This window comes from Panthera leo, chromosome B1, assembly GCF_018350215.1.
Source record: "Panthera leo isolate Ple1 chromosome B1, P.leo_Ple1_pat1.1, whole genome shotgun sequence".
NCBI lineage: Eukaryota > Metazoa > Chordata > Mammalia > Carnivora > Felidae > Panthera > Panthera leo.
The window spans coordinates 86,782,704-86,797,972 of record NC_056682.1 but is presented as its reverse complement, the minus strand read 5'-3'; the positions used below and the strand labels follow the sequence as shown (position 1 = coordinate 86,797,972).

Here is a 15,269-nt window from a genome sequence, read left to right as displayed (position 1 = left end):
GCTAATGAAAAGCTTCCAATTCTGTAAGATAGGAGAATCAGCAAAATCATGGGAAAACCAACAAGAAAACATTTCTAGCTCATAAGTCACTCAAAGAGGAATCCAATCTTGGATATTCTTCCCCCTTAACGTGCCCCCCTCCCCCACTTCATTCCTGGTTAGTCATTTCCAGCCCAATTGGAGAAGTTTCTTCCATTCTTTTCTAGTACCAGATGCAGATCTAGATTATCTTTCATTTCAGCTGGTCAACTCTCTCCTGCCTTTTCTTTTTTAATGTTTATTTATTTATTTTTAGAGAGAAAGAGAGTGCGAGCGGGGGAAGGGCAGAGAGAGGGAGAGAGAGAGAATCCCAAGCAGGCTCACACTGTCAGCACAGAGCCCCATGAAAGGCTCCATCCCACAAACCATGAGATCATGACCTGAGCAGAAATCTAGAGTGGGATGTTCAACAGACTGAGCCATACAGGTGCCCCTCTCCTGCCTTTTCATGTGCCAAGAATACACGACCTCCAATTAAAACATGACCCTAATTCATATCTTTGCCTAGTTCACAAAACATCAACCACTCTCATCTTCTACCAAATTAAGTCTGGTATAATCTCTGCCATCCACACTATAACCTATCTAAGCATCTGTCTTCTTACTCCTTAGCTTCCATCCTACATAACCAAGAGGAGTTGTTTCCACAAATACAACCAGGGCTTTCTGCTTACTTCCTTTCTTCGTGTATAAATCACCACCGCTCCCCTCCCAAATTCCACATGTGTTGAATTCTAGACCTCCTAGTCATGGCCCAACTCAAATGCCAATTCTAATAAACCTAGAACACCCAAGCCGGTTATAACCTCGATTGTCACGCTTGTGGATCTTGTGGCACTGATTTTAATCTACCTTGTAGAGCTTTATGGTCTGATTTCTCTTGCCATCTTCTGCCCCCTTTGCCTGAGTAGAGCACCCTTGAAGAAAGGGACATTGTCTTATCCATCATGGCCTTCGCACACAGTCGGTGCTTTACACGCTCAATTTCGTTTAATGAAACACATACTTCCGAAGGGACCGGAGGCGAACGCCCTTTGCCGTATTCACACATACACTCACACGCACATACGGATGCGGTCTTCCACCTGGACACACACGTGTCCCTAGGGCCACAGCCCTGAACTGTCTCGGGATCCTCCGCCTGTGGGCGCTTCCATTCCAGCCAGCGGAAGGGGAGGCTCATTCCTTTAAAACACTCTAACAGATACTTGTTACTTGAGATCTTCTACAGCCTCCGCCCTACGAAGAGCTTAAGATCCCCTTCCTTTCAAAATACTATTATTCCGAGTCAGGGAGCCGCAGCCTGGTCGCGCCAGGGTCCGGTCCCATGGATCCCCCCTCCTGGTCCCGTTTGGTCGCGCCCGCTTTGTCAGCGCGCTGCGCTAGCCGGTTACCCTCCAGCTCTCGCCGGCCGGCGGCAGACCGAGCTGCTGCTCCCTGAGCTGCCGTAGCTCCCGCGTCTCCCTCTCGGGCTGGTCTGCTCAGCACTGCCCTCAGGCCTGGGCTGGGCGACTAGGAGCCTGGGAGCATCCGCTCAGAAGGTCCCCGAGAGTCTGCTCGTTTCGCCCGCCTCGGCCTCGGCCAGGCTCCGCTCCTCCCGCGCGCGAGGGGCCTCGGCGGTTGTGGCGGCGGCGCCCGGCATGTATCAGAGCCCGCGGCGGCTCTGCTCCGCCCTGCTGCAGAGGGACGCGTCCGGCCTGCGCCGCCTGCCCACCCCCGGGCTGCGCCGCCAGTCGCCTCCGCCGGCGGCCGCCCCCCGGCCCGCGTCCCCCCGGCTCCTGGCGGCGGCCTCAGCGGCCTCGGGCGCCGCGAGGTCGTGTTCCCGAACAGGTGAGTGCGCGGTACCGGGCGGAGAACCCCGCGGCTGCCGACCCGCGGCCGCCTCCTGGGGACGGCGCGGAATGAATGGGAAGCCCGGGGCTGCCAGGGTGTGGGGTTCTGGCCAGGAAGCCGGCCCTCCTCTCCCCGAACAGACGATTCTTCCCGTTTTCCGCTTTCCCCTTGCCCTGCCTATCCTGGGGTTTGCGTCCAGCAAGAACTGGAACACCTTTCAGGGTCCCGTTTGATCCTTGGATGCGGTGCCTTTGGTATTTCTCGCTCTTAACGCTAAATCTGCCCCTTCCAAGGCCGCAAATTAACTTGTGTCTGTTTTACTTCCTATTGCGCTAATTAAGCAAATTTTGTGCAAAAAAAAAAAAGCCATCGAAAGTGGTATTTTTTGATCATGGAGCTTGCATGATTTAGATGTTATGAATTTCTTTAAAGTTATGCTGACTACATTATAACACACATTGACTGGTTTTACATTTACGTATTTGGATTTTTCCGGAGTCTTCCACTCTTACTACTTAGGTCAATCTGTGTGTACTGTATACCTGGGTTAAGATCTTGTAAAGGCGATGCCTTCGTTTGTCAAGAACCAGTGTGATACATCACATACATACCCTGGACTTTACCTTTTTTGCCACCTCCGTTTCTGCCTGAGGACACATTGCTGAGGCTAAAAATTACCTACAAAGTAATGATACTGTTTTAAATAAGAATGAAGGTTCTCTTTCAAATCTGGCAATTACTACATCACACTAAAAAGTGTATCTTGGCCATGCTCAAGTTAGGTTATTGCTGTTTAAGACCTTTGTATAGCCATCCTAGGTTATAAATACATTTTCCTCAGAAAGTTTTGGATTGATTTAAGAACTGAGCAGTAGAAAAAATATGTTTAATGGGACTTTCTTTTATTAATGAAAGTGATAATCTAAAATCTAAACGTGATTGAAGCCAAGACTTTAAACTCTTCGGGGTTCCTGGGTGGCTCTGTAGGTTAAGCCTCCGACTTCAGTTCAGGTCATGCATGATCTGTTTCTTGAGTTCGAGCCCTGCTTGGGACTCTGCTGACAGCTAGGAGCCAGGAGCCTGCTTGGGAGTCTGTCTCCCTCTCTCTGCCCATCCCCCACTTGCACTCTGTCTCTCTCAAAAAACAAATAAACATTAAAAAAAAAGACTTTAAACTCTTGTCAGATTATTAGCAGATGTTTAGGCTGAGATGTACCTTTAAAATTAGGATGCTAAACTGGTTACTTTAGACTCAACTCCATATTATTCTTTACAAAGGGTGAACTTGACAGTCCTATTGAGTTTTTTTGGTTTTTTGTTTTTTGTAGTGTGATGAACATGTCGATTACATGAAATTCACAGGGTTTCTTCCCCCCCCCCACTCTGTAGGAATTTGGCACATTGTGTGAAAATAGCTGTTAGGATGGGTGCCACCTAATAACTGTTAGTGTTTTTTCTTGCTGGAAATTTTCAAGAGGAATGTTGTTTGGTTTGAAGAAGAAGAGGTAAAAGAGAAAGCCAGTTAGTGTCTTCTCCAGAACCAGCTCAGATCTCAAAGTCCCTTAGGCAGAGTTTGTCCGTAGTTACATCTTGGGAATACAGATAGCTTGTGTGATACAGATAGCTGTGGTGTTGGCTGAGGAAAAAAGGTCAGGTTAGAGTATTTGGAACATTAGGCTTTTGATACAGGTATTTAATGAACTTTTTAAAAAGTCTCTGAAACCCCCTAGTTTTACAAATAAAGAAACTGAAAGGCTTTAGGATGCTTATGATATCATAGACAGTTACTATAAATCTAGGCAGTTTTCCTTTTTCATGCAGTTTTAGCTTCAGCTACTTGTTAGAGAAGAAATGTGAATACATTCATTTACTCATTGCTGGATCACTCATTCATTCAGGAAGTCTTTGCAGAATGCCTTACACACGCTGTAGGTGCTTTATTACAGGAAGTAAAAGAATGTGAGCCTTAGTCTGCCTTTATAGAGTTTACTGCCTAATAAGAGAGAAGAACTTACAAAAAGAAATAACTGTTGAATGAAATGAAACACCTTTTATTCTCTTACAGTTAGAGGTTTGCTCATGACACAAGGGTGCCAGAGATGGGGAGGTCCCTTTCAGCAAAGGTGATCTTTTTAGTCTTCAAGAAGTAATTGGTATTTGAGCTGGGCCTTGAAGCATGGTTAAGATTGAAAGAAATTACATCATTTTATTTGGGGAAAGGCAGGAACAAAAAGGGAAAAGCATGAAGCATGGAAGCAGCTGGCAGGGTGAGAGAAGAAACCCCCAGTAAAATGTTTTCCAAAGAGCCCCAGAACCAGCATTCAGTGCTTTTAAAAATGGCAGACTAATGGATCCTACTAGAGACCTATTAAAAGAATTGGTTCCACATTACTTAACAGATTCCACATTACTTAACAAGCTAACAATAAGAATAAACCTCCCCATTATTCTTCCATGCCCCAAAGTTTAGACATCTGGCAAGAGAAGTCCTCAGGTAGCTGAAAGCTACTCTTCCCTCCAGAGAGTCTCTTGTTGAGGCTTGGGGGTAGGTGATGAGTCCCAACCCTTGACTCCATTTGATAATCATTTCCTTCATAACGTAGGTCCCTTGGCAGTCCATCGGAGGTCACTAGAAAGACGAGTACAGTCATCACATCCTAGGTTATTAGAATTTAAAGGGGAACTTGGAAACAACTTAAGTGTTTTGCTGTCTTTTCTCACACAAGGACAGCACCCCCATAAAGAAGCAGCAATTGCCACGGTTACTGTACTGGATGAAATGCCATGGGGAGTCATCTGTGGGTTTATAAGTGCTGTCTTCCAGATCCCTCCTCCTCAGATAATTAAGAGTTTGGCTGAATGACTGTTCGCCACCCCTGGAACATGTTGCTTTTTTTCTTGGGACAATTTTAAAAGCAAATACCAGCTCATTTCAAGAGGTGGCTTTATTTAGTATGTCCCTTAACTCTGTGAGTAAGCTGTTGATGAGAGAGAAGAAATGGGAAAGCTTGTAATTATCAAGTTCCTACAGAATAAATTGCTTTCCTTGTGGGAGAACTAAGGTATCATTTTCCTGTAGCATTCAGTGCTAATAGTTTAAATAGTGAGCTATTGGGGGTGTTTGAGTTAATAACCATAGCTCCAGAATCACATTCAACACATTTACGTATGAACCTTTGCAAAGCATTTAATCTTGCTTACTGTCTCAACACTGGACTTGACCTAGAAAAAATAAAGAAGATAAATTGACATCATTCAGTCCACAAGTTTTATTGAATACAGTATACTTAAAAGGCCAAATATTGTATCACATGACTAATTGTGTCAGGAATTGAGAAGAAAGAGAAATCAGTGTGGCTGGATTTGTTGGGAAGCAAAGTGCTTTGAATAGGTGAAAGGAGGGTACATCCCTGGAAGGGAGCACAGTGATGACAGGCAGGGCGAAAAGACCACATGAGAAGGTGGCAGGTATGGAAGCAGTGATGAATGAATACCATCAGAAAAGATGTACTTCTAGAATCTGGGACAGTTGTTAAAAGACAGATTTCTTGGGGCGCCTGGGTGGCGCAGTCGGTTAAGCGTCCGACTTCAGCCAGGTCACGATCTCGCGGTCTGTGAGTTCGAGCCCCGCGTCAGGCTCTGGGCTGATGGCTCGGAGCCTGGAGCCTGTTTCCGATTCTGTGTCTCCCTCTCTCTCTGCCCCTCCCCCGTTCATGCTCTGTCTCTCTCTGTCCCAAAAATAAATAAAAAACGTTGAAAAAAAAAAAATTAAAAAAAAAAAAAAAAGACAGATTTCTTGTCTTTCACCTATGTACTTGAATCATTTCCTCCTAGGAGAAACCTGGTGTGTGTGTGTGTGTGTGTGTGTGTGTGTGTGTGTGTGTTTATTCATTTTGAGAGAGAGAGGGAGAGAGAGAATAGCCCAAGCAGGCTCCACACTGTCAGCACAGAGCTCAAACACATGGGGCTCAAACCCACGAACTGCCAGATCATGACCTGACCCAAAATCAAGAGTCGGACACTTGGAGGCTTACCTGACTGAGCCACCCAAGCACCCCAAGTTGAATATTTAACAAGTGCCCCAGGTGATTCTTTCTGGAAAACTTGGCGAGTATTTTATAAGCTCCACTCCTCCTTTCAAAAGTATTTATTTCTGGAAAATTTGAGAAACCTGGGAGAGGATTCTGGAGGAGTGTTAAGATCTTTGAACTTGGGCTCCAAGGCAATTTAGGAGGCCTCTGAGTAAGAACATTTACCTGAACAAAAAGCAGGCTTTAAGAAAGGGAAGGAGGGGTGCCTGGGTGGCTCAGTCAGTTAAGTGTCTGACTTTGGCTCAGGTCATGATCTCACAGTTCATGAGTTCGGGCTTGCGTTGGGCTCTGTGCTGACAGCTCAGAGTCTGGAGCCTGCTTCGGATTCTGTGTCTCCCTCTCTCTCTCTGCACCCCCACCCCCACTCACGCTCTGGCTCTCTCTCTCAAAAAATAAACAAACATTAAAAAATTTTTTAAAAAAAGGAAAGAATTGGTGCATTTAAGAAAATTCAGTGAGGAAAAATTTGAGACTGACATTGTAATGGAAGTGTAGCAGTGTGGATAAATGTAGTATCATGTAGATTTCAATGATGTTTACTAATGAATAAATGAGGCGATTTCCAAATTTTTTTGGAAGGAGGAGGAAGAAAAGAGGAAGTGTCTATATTTTCTTAAATTCTTTTTTTTTTAAGGTTTACTTATTTTTGAGAGAGAGAGAGAGATAGAGTGTGAGTGGGGGAGGGGCAGAGAGAAAGAGACACAGAATCTAAAGCTCCAGGCTCTGAACTATGCTTGACGCAAGCTCGAACTCATGAATGTAAGATCGTGACCTGAGCCAAAGTCGGCCGCTTAACCAATTGAGCCACCTGGGCACCCCTATATTTGCTTAAATTCTTTTTTTTTTTTTAACATTTATTTATATTTGGGAGACAGAGCAGGGGAGGAACAGAGAGAGGGGGAGACACAGAATCCGAAACAGGCTCCAGGCTCTGAGCTGTCAGCACAGAGCCTGACACGGGACTTGAACCCACAAACTGTGAGATCATGACCTGAGCTGAAGTTAGTCACTCAACCGACTGAGCCACCCAGGCGCCCCATTTGCTTAAATTCTAATCAGGATTTATATACTTGAAAATGGTTATCATACTTGAATAAATACTGAGAAATTCAAGGATAATGTGCATGGGTGTTTGGCTCTGTACTAAACTCAATTGGGGGCGCCTGGGTGGCTCAGTCGGTTAAGCATCCGACTTCAACTCAGGTCACGATCTTGCGGTCTGTGAGTTTGAGCCCCGCTTCGGGCTCTGTGCTGATGGCTCGAAGCCTGGAGCCTGCTTCAGATTCTGTGTCTTCCTCTTTCTCTGCCCCTCCCCCGTTCATGCTCTGTCTCTCTCTGTCTCAAAAATAAATAAACGTTAAAAAAAATTTTTTTTAAAAATAAACTCAATTGTACTTTCATGAAAAGCAGCCAAAATATTTTGAATTTATTGTTATTCTTAGAATAGGTGAAAACCAGCCTTCCCACAGGAAGGAGTAATACCTCAAGTGGATGATTTTAGCTGGTGTCAAAGCAACACTTAAGATACCGGTTACCAAGAATTCAGTATCTGTTGTGGGCAGGAGTGCTCAGGGGAAAGAGGGATAAAGAAAATTACTACTTTGAATGTCTCCCCAGAAATACTTTTTTCTCCTTTCAGTATCAAAAAATGCCTGGGGGAGGGGTGGGGCACCTGGGTGGCTCAGTCAGTTAAGCTTCTGACTTCCCTCCAGGTCATGATTTCAAGGTTCATGGGATGGAGCCCTGCATTTGGTTCCATGCTGACAGTGTGGAGCCTGCTTGGGACTCTCTCTGCCCTTCCCCCACTTGTGCTTTCTCTCAAATAAATTGATTTTTAAAAATACCTGGGCCCACTCAGATCTTCTGAATTTTAACTCATGGGGCCTGAGCATCCGATGATTTTGATGTATAGCCCAGGCGGAGAGCCTCTTACCACACAGATTTGTTTTACTGCCAGTGAGGAGATTTGTTTTACTAAATGCATAGCAGCCTGCTAGAAATTTCTTACCAGTGCATTGATTCTCATGCCTCCAAAAGTTAGATTATGCTGTTAGATGATGAGGGACTGTGCAGAGAAGAAAAATTTAAAACCTTTTTTGTTCCATCTTCAGAATCAGAGTAGTGTGGGAAGTCCAGGAAAGTAAAAGGTACAGTGCAGACAGAAGTACAGTAAAGAATTGTTTCCACAGGATGTCCGGAGAGTTCCTCACACTTGCCCTGCCTGTTCCCACTATCTTCCTGCTCCCAGCTCTTTGCGCTTCCGGTCCTTGGGCAGGTCGTTGCTAGTCTGCAGGCACACTTGTGACTCTGAGTGTCTCGTGCAGTACAGGGTACACAGTAAAGTACTTTGCAGATTCTAAAGATACCTGGAATATAATAGTTTTGTATTTCCTTTTTATGTTTTGCTGTCATGAATGTTAGCCATCATCCAGGGACTACTGAAAGAAGTTTATCTTTCAAATCTTAATAGGTCAGATAGGTATCCTGAGACGTATTCTGGAATTGGTTTCTCTTTCAAGTACTTCGTTCTGAATTTTATTTAGAAAAAAAGTCATGATGAATTTTTAAATTAAGTCTTTAGAAAATTACTGGAATAACGCGTGCCCGTCAATAAAAATCTTCTGTCCTCAAAACTTTAAATGTCTTTATGAGTATTTCCAGAAACTTACAGGATTTTTCTTACACTTTGTGTTCCAAAATTCCATCAGGAAAAATGTCTCAGCATTGGGCAAGCCCATTTAATCTAAAGCCATACCTTTCTTTAGTACAGGAAAACTTTGTTATTTTTTGGATTATTTTATCAACTCTGTCATCTATTCTCATGTTCTTAAACTCCCGTTAGACAGATTGTTGACCATGTGGATCTATCCTGTGTCTCTTCTGTCATTTTTTAATGTCTTTATCTCATCCATTTTGTCAGTTTTTCTGACTATTTCTGTTTTGCAGTCATTTAAAATTTCTAGGGGAACGTGGGTGGCTCAGTCAGTTAAGCATCGCTCTTGATATTGGCTCAGGTTGTGATCTCATGCTTTGAGATCAAGCCCCACATTGGGCTCTGTGCTGATAGCACAGAGTCTGCTTGGAATTCTCTCTCTCGCTCTCTCTCTCAAATAAATAAACTTTAAAAAAAAATAAAATTTCTAGACATTTTCTAGTCGAGCCCCATGTTGGGCTCTGTGCAGACAGCACAGAGCCTGCTTGGAATTCTCTCTCTTGCTCTCTCTCTCAAATAAATAAACTTAAAAAAAAAATTTCTAGACATTTTCTAGTTCTCTGTGGCTTTTTTTCATAGAAGCTTGTTTTGTGTCCATAATACTCTCCTGTAGCTTTAAATATATGCAGATATGTAAGCCTGGTTCTCCCACAGGCCTCCCCTAAGGGGGAGAACAGTTTACACGGTTCTGTAAGTAGAAGGTTATGTGGTGGTTGGACAGGCAGGTTTCCCAAGAGCAGGTTGGAGACCTCTACCTTTGCCAAAGCTAGGAAGTCTTCTTTCTGTGTTCACTAATCTGTTTAACTCCCTACTTTTAAAAGTATTCTTTTTTTTTATTTTATTTTTTATTTTTACAAATTTACATCCAAATTAGTTAGCATATAGTGCAACAGTGATTTCAGGAGTAGATTCCTTAGTGCCCCTTCCCCATTTAGCCCATCCCCGCTCCACAACCCCTCCAGTAACCCTCAGTTTGTTCTCCATATTTATGAGTCTCTTCTGTTTTGTCCCCCTCCCTGTTTTTATATTATTTTATATTATTTCCCTTCCCTTATGTTCATCTGTTTTGTCTCTTTAAAGTCCTCATATGAGTGAAGTCATATGATTTTTGTCTTTTCTCTGACTAATTTCACTAAGCATAATGCCCTACAGTTCCATCCACGTAGTTGCAAATGGCAAGATTTCATTCTTTTTGATTGCCGAGAAATATACCATTGTATATATGTATATATACCACATTTTCTGTATCCATTCATCCATTGATGGACCGTTGGGCTCTTTCCATACTTTGGCTATTGTTGATAGTGCTGCTGTAAACATGGGGGTGCATGTGTCCCTTCAAAACAGCACACCTGTATCCCTTGGATAAATACCTAGTAGTGCAATTGCTGGGTCGTAGGGTAGTTCTATTTTTAGTTTTTTTGAGGAACCTCCATACTGTTTTCCAGAGTGGCTGCACCAGCTTGCATTCCCATAAAAATATTTTTGAGGTCAGAGTTAGACCTTGATCTGGTCTGCTTTTCTTTTTTTTTTTTTTTTCTTTTTTTCGAGTTTTTATTTTTGGTAATCTATACACCCAGCATAGGGCTCAAACTCATGACCCTGAGATCAAGAGTCTCATGCTCTTCTGACTGAGCCAGCCAGGGGCTCCTGGTCTACTTTCCTTTTAGATCTGTCATCCTTGGGAGCCCTTCCAAGGCACATCTCCCCCTTTTCTTTGAAGCTGTTCTCTGGTTCTATCCCACAGGCAGAAGCCACCCTTGCTTCTGGGGAAGACAGGGGACGTGGGGGAATTAGCACAGCTGTTTCAAAAGCCATTCTTGAATGAATTACCCTAACAGTTGCCCCTCAGCTTCTCCTGCCCTTTATCTTTGTTGACTCCACTTGGAGTTTCTTCAAAGCTCCCTTGGGAAGAACCATATTTAATGCACCTTTGGTAACTTGTACTACATTTTCCTCCCCTCTGGTTTCTCTGTTAATGCAAATCTGTTTCTGTCTTCCTGGAATTCCTCCAAATTCTTGGTCCACTGATGGCATCCTTTCTTGTTTTCCCATATTATCGTTTCATCCTTTTTAAAAATTTGAATATACTTAGTTTATTCCTGAAAGCTCTTAATGAAGGAGAGGGTAAATGTATGTTGTACTTCATGCCCAGTGACCTATTGAGTGTATTAACATATCAATTCCTATTATATATATTTTTAATTATTTGTTTCAATTCCCACTTGAAAATTGAGTGGTATGAATAGAGATTTTAAAGCCACTTACAGTTTCAGTTCAAATGGTGAAAGATCATTCTTTTCCTACATGTACCTTTAACTATTCAAGCAAGGCCATGGAAATTTATATGTGCAAATTGTTTTCCCCTATTTGAAGCGACTGAAAATGGTTCATTGGTTTTGTGAAATGTATACAAACTAGCTATACAATTGCATTTCAATAGAATCTAGAACAGGGGTCTGCAAACCTTCTCTGTAAAGAGCCAGGTAGGAAATACCTTAGGCCTTGTGGGCCATATGTCAGTGTCACAACTATTCCACTCTACCGTCGTGGTGTAGAAGCAGCCATAGACAGGACATGAACTTTACTAATTGGACACCGAAATTTGAATTCATACGGTCTTCCCATGTCATGAACTATTATTATTTTTTTTTCAAACATTAAAAAATGAAAGACCACAGGCAGCACAAAACCAGGGTGCCAGCTAGATTTGGCTCATGGACTGTAGTTTGTGGACTCCTGGTCACAAGGGAAAATGTCTGTACTGTCAGCAGATTTTTCCTTTTAGCTTTCACGTTTCCGTTCATAACTGTAAAAATGCACTATTTGGGGGGCAAGGTGTAGTAACACAGACTTCATGTCTTAGTGGGGAGCAGTTCCACCACATTGTTAGTTTTTCTACCTTTTCACATTTCACTTTGAGCTAGAAAAAGCCCAGTTTGTGAAAATGGTTGGTCAGCCAGCTTCACAGTTGAGCACCAATTAAAATGGGCAACCTAAGCTCTTACTGTGGAGAGATTTCTTCTTCCGTGGTGAGGTTTTCTAGATGAATCTGGCATGGCTGAAAGTGTGGCTGAGCCTGGAAAACGTTTTGGCATTCTTGTATACCCTGCTGCCTGGAGAGGAAAGGTCGTCCGGATTGTCCCACTGTGTCTATGTGCTGGTATTTTTAGACGCGTTCGGTTGAGAGTCCCGACCTTCACTTGTGTCTCTAGCACTGCCGTGCAGGCTGTTACACTGCTTTGTACACCGTGTGCCCTGCCAGCGCATGTGCCGTGGCGGCAGTGACGTTGGCAGATGGAGCAGGTGGAATTCGACCTCTGTTTATTCCCGTGTGTGCCCTGGCAAGGCAGCATGGCAGTTGTCCTGGCTGTCCGTGCTGTCGGAGATGCTGATGAGCAAGAGTCCAAGGTGCGAGGAACTTTCTCCGGAGCCAGACCTCTCAGTAATTGTGCAATCTTAAAAAAAAACTGTGTCCTCATGTCATAACCTCAGTATCTGTTTTTGTGAAATGGTGAATACGGTACCTCCTTTGCCAGATTGTTGGAAAGAGTAATGAAAACACACGGAAGCAGTATGGCGTATGCCAGGCTTTCAAAAGTGAACAGCCTTCCCTTTAAACCCGGAAAGTGAGCTTCACTACGTAGAATAGCTAAGCTTTAACTGACCAGTTAGGATGTATATCTGGTTTAACTCAGTCCTCATAGTAACACAGTGAAGTACATTAGAGTGATGCCCAGATGAAGAAACTGAGGCGCAAAATGGTGGCTAACTTGGTCAGGGTCCTATTAGTAAAAGGAGGAACTGGGATTTGAAGCGAGGCAGCCTAACTTGAGTCCCCGCGTTCACAACTGTTTTTGCCTCTGCTAAACTATGGCCTGGCCTCACTGAGAAAAGTTGAAGCTTTGGCCGCAGGGGTTTCACGTAAGAACATACCTGATTGCCGAGTGCTCCAGGCATGCCTGTCACATTCAGTCAGGAGTGCTCAACAACAGAAATTTGAAGACTGGACGTTGGCTAAAATACTTAACCCTCACCGGAAAGTCGTCTCTTCCTAAATTGGCACTTAGAATCCAGCCCCTAGAATCCAGGATTTAATGTGCTACACGTCCACACTCCTACACAAAACTTGAAGGCGGTTGTGTGTGTTTACCAGGTCGACCTGCCGACCACCACAGAGAGAGGGTCCCAACTGCAGTCTCACAAAACTCTAGATAGTTACATTTCATAGTGACTCAGGACAAGTCACTTAAGCTTATGAACTTTAGTGTCCTCATCTATGAAAGAGCCAAGGAGTTTTTGAGAGGGTAACAGATCACAAGTAAAAGTGCTCAGTATACCATAAAACGCACTACCAGTGTAAGGCAGTTCTTCATCAGTGTTTGACAGAATTCCTTGGGGCTTTGCTGTCTCTTGGCATCTTTTCTAGTGTGTGTGTGTGTGTGTGTGTGTGTGTGTGTGTGTATTTGGTTAGTTACCCCAAGAAGCCTAATGAAAATTAGCTGCTGAACAAGGGAAGTAAATTTTCTGAGGTTTCAACACATGGCCAGCAGATGGCAGCACAGGATTGCTCTTTCCATGATGGCTTCCTGTGACGTTGGTCGTTTGCAGTTTGTGTATACTCTGCTCTTTGAGGTTTCCTTGGGCCCAGGGTTGGTGAGCTCCAGCAGCTTCCCAGGTGTGTATGCAGATTATCCTGGTTTTTGTTTAGTTTTTGGCGTTTAATCAGCATTTTTTGGCCAAGCCACAGTTTCAGGAGACTAAACTTGTGAGAGAAATTATTCGCAGACTGATTTGGGCAAGCTCCAGAGTATGCAACTGCTGGGTAACTAGAGAAACATTATGTGGAGAGATGTCTTTCTGTTGTGATTTCTGAGTGCTGTTAGGACTGCTTGGAATGTTAGGCCCAGTCAGTTTGGGTCTAACTGTTAGGATTCTCATCCAGCATTCTGATTATGGTGTGAAGGTGTTTCATTAAGTCTTCATCACTTCCCTCTGACGGTTGGCACTCAGGAACTTATACTGTAGTCTGCCTGTTGCTTTAGAAGTATGTATAATTGGTGATATGAAGAGTAAACTTGTATTCTGTATTTTAGTGATTAGCTCACTTTTGCCTTGTTTTCTAGGAAAGGGATGACTAAATGGGTATTTCAGAAACCTAAATCTGAATTCTCTGGCAACTCTTTAAAGGCTATTATGAGGGAGGGAAGAAGTATTTGTTCCTATTAAGTAGAATAGCAGTGAGGTATTTACGCAAGGAGTGAAGATACCCAGTTCCAAATGTATATGGAAATACGCTTTTAGAAAAAGAAAAAGGCAGGAATGGTATTGCTAAATCATAACTAGTCATAAGAAATCTGTTTTGATCTGCCTGTTGCCTGTATAAATTATATAATGTGTATCACACTGAGGATGATGGCTGATACTTTTTCTAGTAAAATGCCTGGTGGGGTGGGGAGGGGGAACAAATACAATATGGGGTCAAATCAAAAATACCAATCTCCAGGGGCGCTTGGGTGGCTTAGTCAGTTAAGCATCTGACTCTTGAGTTCAGCTCAGGTCATGATCTCACACACGCTTCGTGAGTTCGAGCCCTTTATGGGGCTCTGCGCTGGCAGCACAGAGCCTGCTTGAAATTCTCTCTCTCTCTCTCTCTCTCTGCCCCTTCCCTGCTCATGCTCACTCTCTCTCAAAATAAATAAACATTCAAAAAAAAAAAAAAAAAAGGGTGACTTCCTTGTACTGAGAAGAACTTAAAAGAAAATACTCATCTCTAAATACATAAAAAACTCACCTACAAGCCAGTATGAGTGCCAAATAAAGTTTAGCGCAGAGGTTTTTGTCAGTATTTCATACGTTTCAGTGTCTTCGGGGACGAATTATTTATACTGTCTCACCTGAGGAAATTGGCTTTGGATGTTGAGCATCCTGAACCTTTGAAGATCTTTTTAAAGTGCCACATAGCAACCCCTATTATGGCATAAGACTTGAACTAGGATGACTTAAAATCTTGAAATTGGACATGTATTTATGTATGGAAAGAAATTTTGTTTTAATTCTCTGAAAGAACAAAATGAATGCTATTTTTAAAAAACAGGTGAGAAACAATGAGAATTGATACCAAGTCATTTCCTCATTGTAAAAAGGGCATAATAAGAGTCCCTACGTCCTAGGATTGTTATGAGAGTTAATTGAAAATGCAGTTAGAGCAAGCAGAATTTGTAAATGGTGTAAGGTTTGTTTGTTTATTTTTAAGTTTATTTTGAGAGAGCGAGAGCGAGTGCACGTGCACACAAGTTGGGGAGGGGCAGAGAGGGAGGGAGAGAGAATCCCAGGCAGGATCCACACTGTCAGTGCAGAGCCGGATGCAGGGCTCAAACTCGGGAACCACGAGATCATGACCTGAGCTGGAGTGGGATGCTTAACCGACTGAGCCACCCAGGTGCTCCTGGGTTTTCTCTGTCTTTGTTTGTTTGTTTTTTAAGTTTATATATTTTGAGAGAGTGAGAGAGAGAAGTAGAGAGAGAATCGCATGACGTGGGGCTCCATCTTAGAAACCGTGAGATCATGACCTGAGCAGAAATCAACAGTTG

General features: G+C 43.3%; 1 protein-coding gene across 6 annotated transcripts in view; it reads left to right on the top strand.

Moving 5' to 3' along the window:
• Positions 1-1,439: 1,439 nt before the first annotated feature.
• Positions 1,440-15,269, top strand: part of NOCT (nocturnin) — a 28,960-nt gene continuing 15,130 nt past the window's right edge. For 3 of the 6 annotated variants that reach the window (XM_042935478.1, XM_042935479.1, XM_042935480.1), the window contains exon 1: positions 13,267-13,723. In XM_042935478.1, coding sequence (XP_042791412.1) covers position 13,723 — 1 coding nt within the window. In that variant the 5' untranslated portion in view covers positions 13,267-13,722. Of the gene's footprint in view, positions 1,870-10,252; positions 13,724-15,269 lie in introns of those variants that run through there. The other 3 variants (XM_042935475.1, XM_042935481.1, XM_042935476.1) reach the window with 3 other exon arrangements.